Source organism: Borostomias antarcticus, assembly GCF_949987555.1.
Source record: "Borostomias antarcticus genome assembly, contig: scaffold_401, whole genome shotgun sequence".
Taxonomy (NCBI): Eukaryota; Metazoa; Chordata; class Actinopteri; order Stomiiformes; family Stomiidae; genus Borostomias; species Borostomias antarcticus.
The window spans coordinates 37,501-38,842 of NW_028176307.1; the positions used below are offsets into that span (position 1 = coordinate 37,501).

At 44.1% G+C, this 1,342-nt stretch overlaps 1 protein-coding gene across 1 annotated transcript in view; it reads left to right on the forward strand.

Annotated features, from left to right (window-relative positions):
* LOC311328658 (pleckstrin homology domain-containing family A member 1-like) overlaps nt 1-1,022 on the forward strand; it is a gene marked incomplete at its 3' end in the record, with an annotated part of 9,813 nt that extends 8,791 nt beyond the window's left edge. The window contains exon 6 of the mRNA XM_084462604.1: nt 900-1,022. Within this exon, the coding sequence (XP_084318730.1) occupies nt 900-1,022 (123 nt within the window). The remainder of the gene's footprint in view (nt 1-899) is intronic.
* Nucleotides 1,023-1,342: the final 320 nt, after the last annotated feature.

Below are 1,342 nucleotides of genomic sequence, written 5' to 3' on the forward strand. Positions count from 1 at the left end.
TGACATGTTATTGACATGTTATTGACATGTTATTGACATGTTATCGCCATGTTAGCGACATGTTGTCGTCATGTTATCGACATGTTATCGCCATGTTATCGACATGATATTGACATGTTATTGACATGTTATCGCCATGTTATCGACATGTTATTGCCATGTTATTGACATGTTATCGCCATGTTATCGATATGTTATCGCCATGTTATCGACATGTTACCGACATGTTATCGCCATGTTATTGACATGTTATCGCCATGTTAGCGACATGTTAGCGACATGGTATCGACATGTTATCAACATGTTATCGACATGTTATTGACATGTTATTGACATGTTATCGACATGTTATTGACATGTTATCGCCATGTTATTGACATGTTATCGACATGTTATCGACATGTTATCGACATGTTGTCGACATTTTATTGACATGTTATCGCCATGTTATTGGCATGTTATCGACATGTTATTGACATGTTATTGACATGTTATCGACATGTTATTGACATTTTATCGCCATGTTATCGCCATGTTATCGACATGTTATCGCCATGTTATCGCCGTGTTATCGCCATGTTATTGACATGTTATCGACATGTTATTGCCATGTTATCGACATGTTATTGACATTTTATCGCCATGTTATCGCCATGTTATCGCCATGTTATTGACATTTTATTGACATGTTATTGACATGTTATCGCCATGTTATTGACATGTTATCGACATGTTATTGACATTTTATCGACATGTTATTGACATGTTATCGCCATGTTATTGACATGTCATCGCCATGTTATTGACATGTTATCGCCATGTTATTGACATGTTATCGACATGTTATCGCCATGTTATTGACATGTTATTGACATGTTGTTGATGTGGTGGTGTGTCAGGTGCCCAAGTCGGGGGACCCCCAGCCCAGCGCAGAGACCCCTCAGGAGGTCCTCGGGGCCGTGAAGCAGGTCTCCTACAAGACGGAGATCATCGGGGGCGTCCCCATCATCACCACTACACAGGTCAGCACCCCCTAACCCCATCATCACCACTACACAGGTCAGCACCCCCTAACCCCATCATCACCACTACACAGGTCAGCACCCCTAACCCCATCATCACCACTACACAGGTCAGGACCCCCTAACCCCATCATCACCACTACACAGGTCAGGAGCCCCTAACCCCATCATCACCACTACACAGGTCAGGAGGTCAGGAGCCCCTAACCCCATCATCACCACTACACAGGTCAGCCCCCCCTAACCCCATCATCACCACTACACAGGTCAGCCCCCCCTAACCCCATCATCACCACTACACAGGTCAGGACCCCCTAACC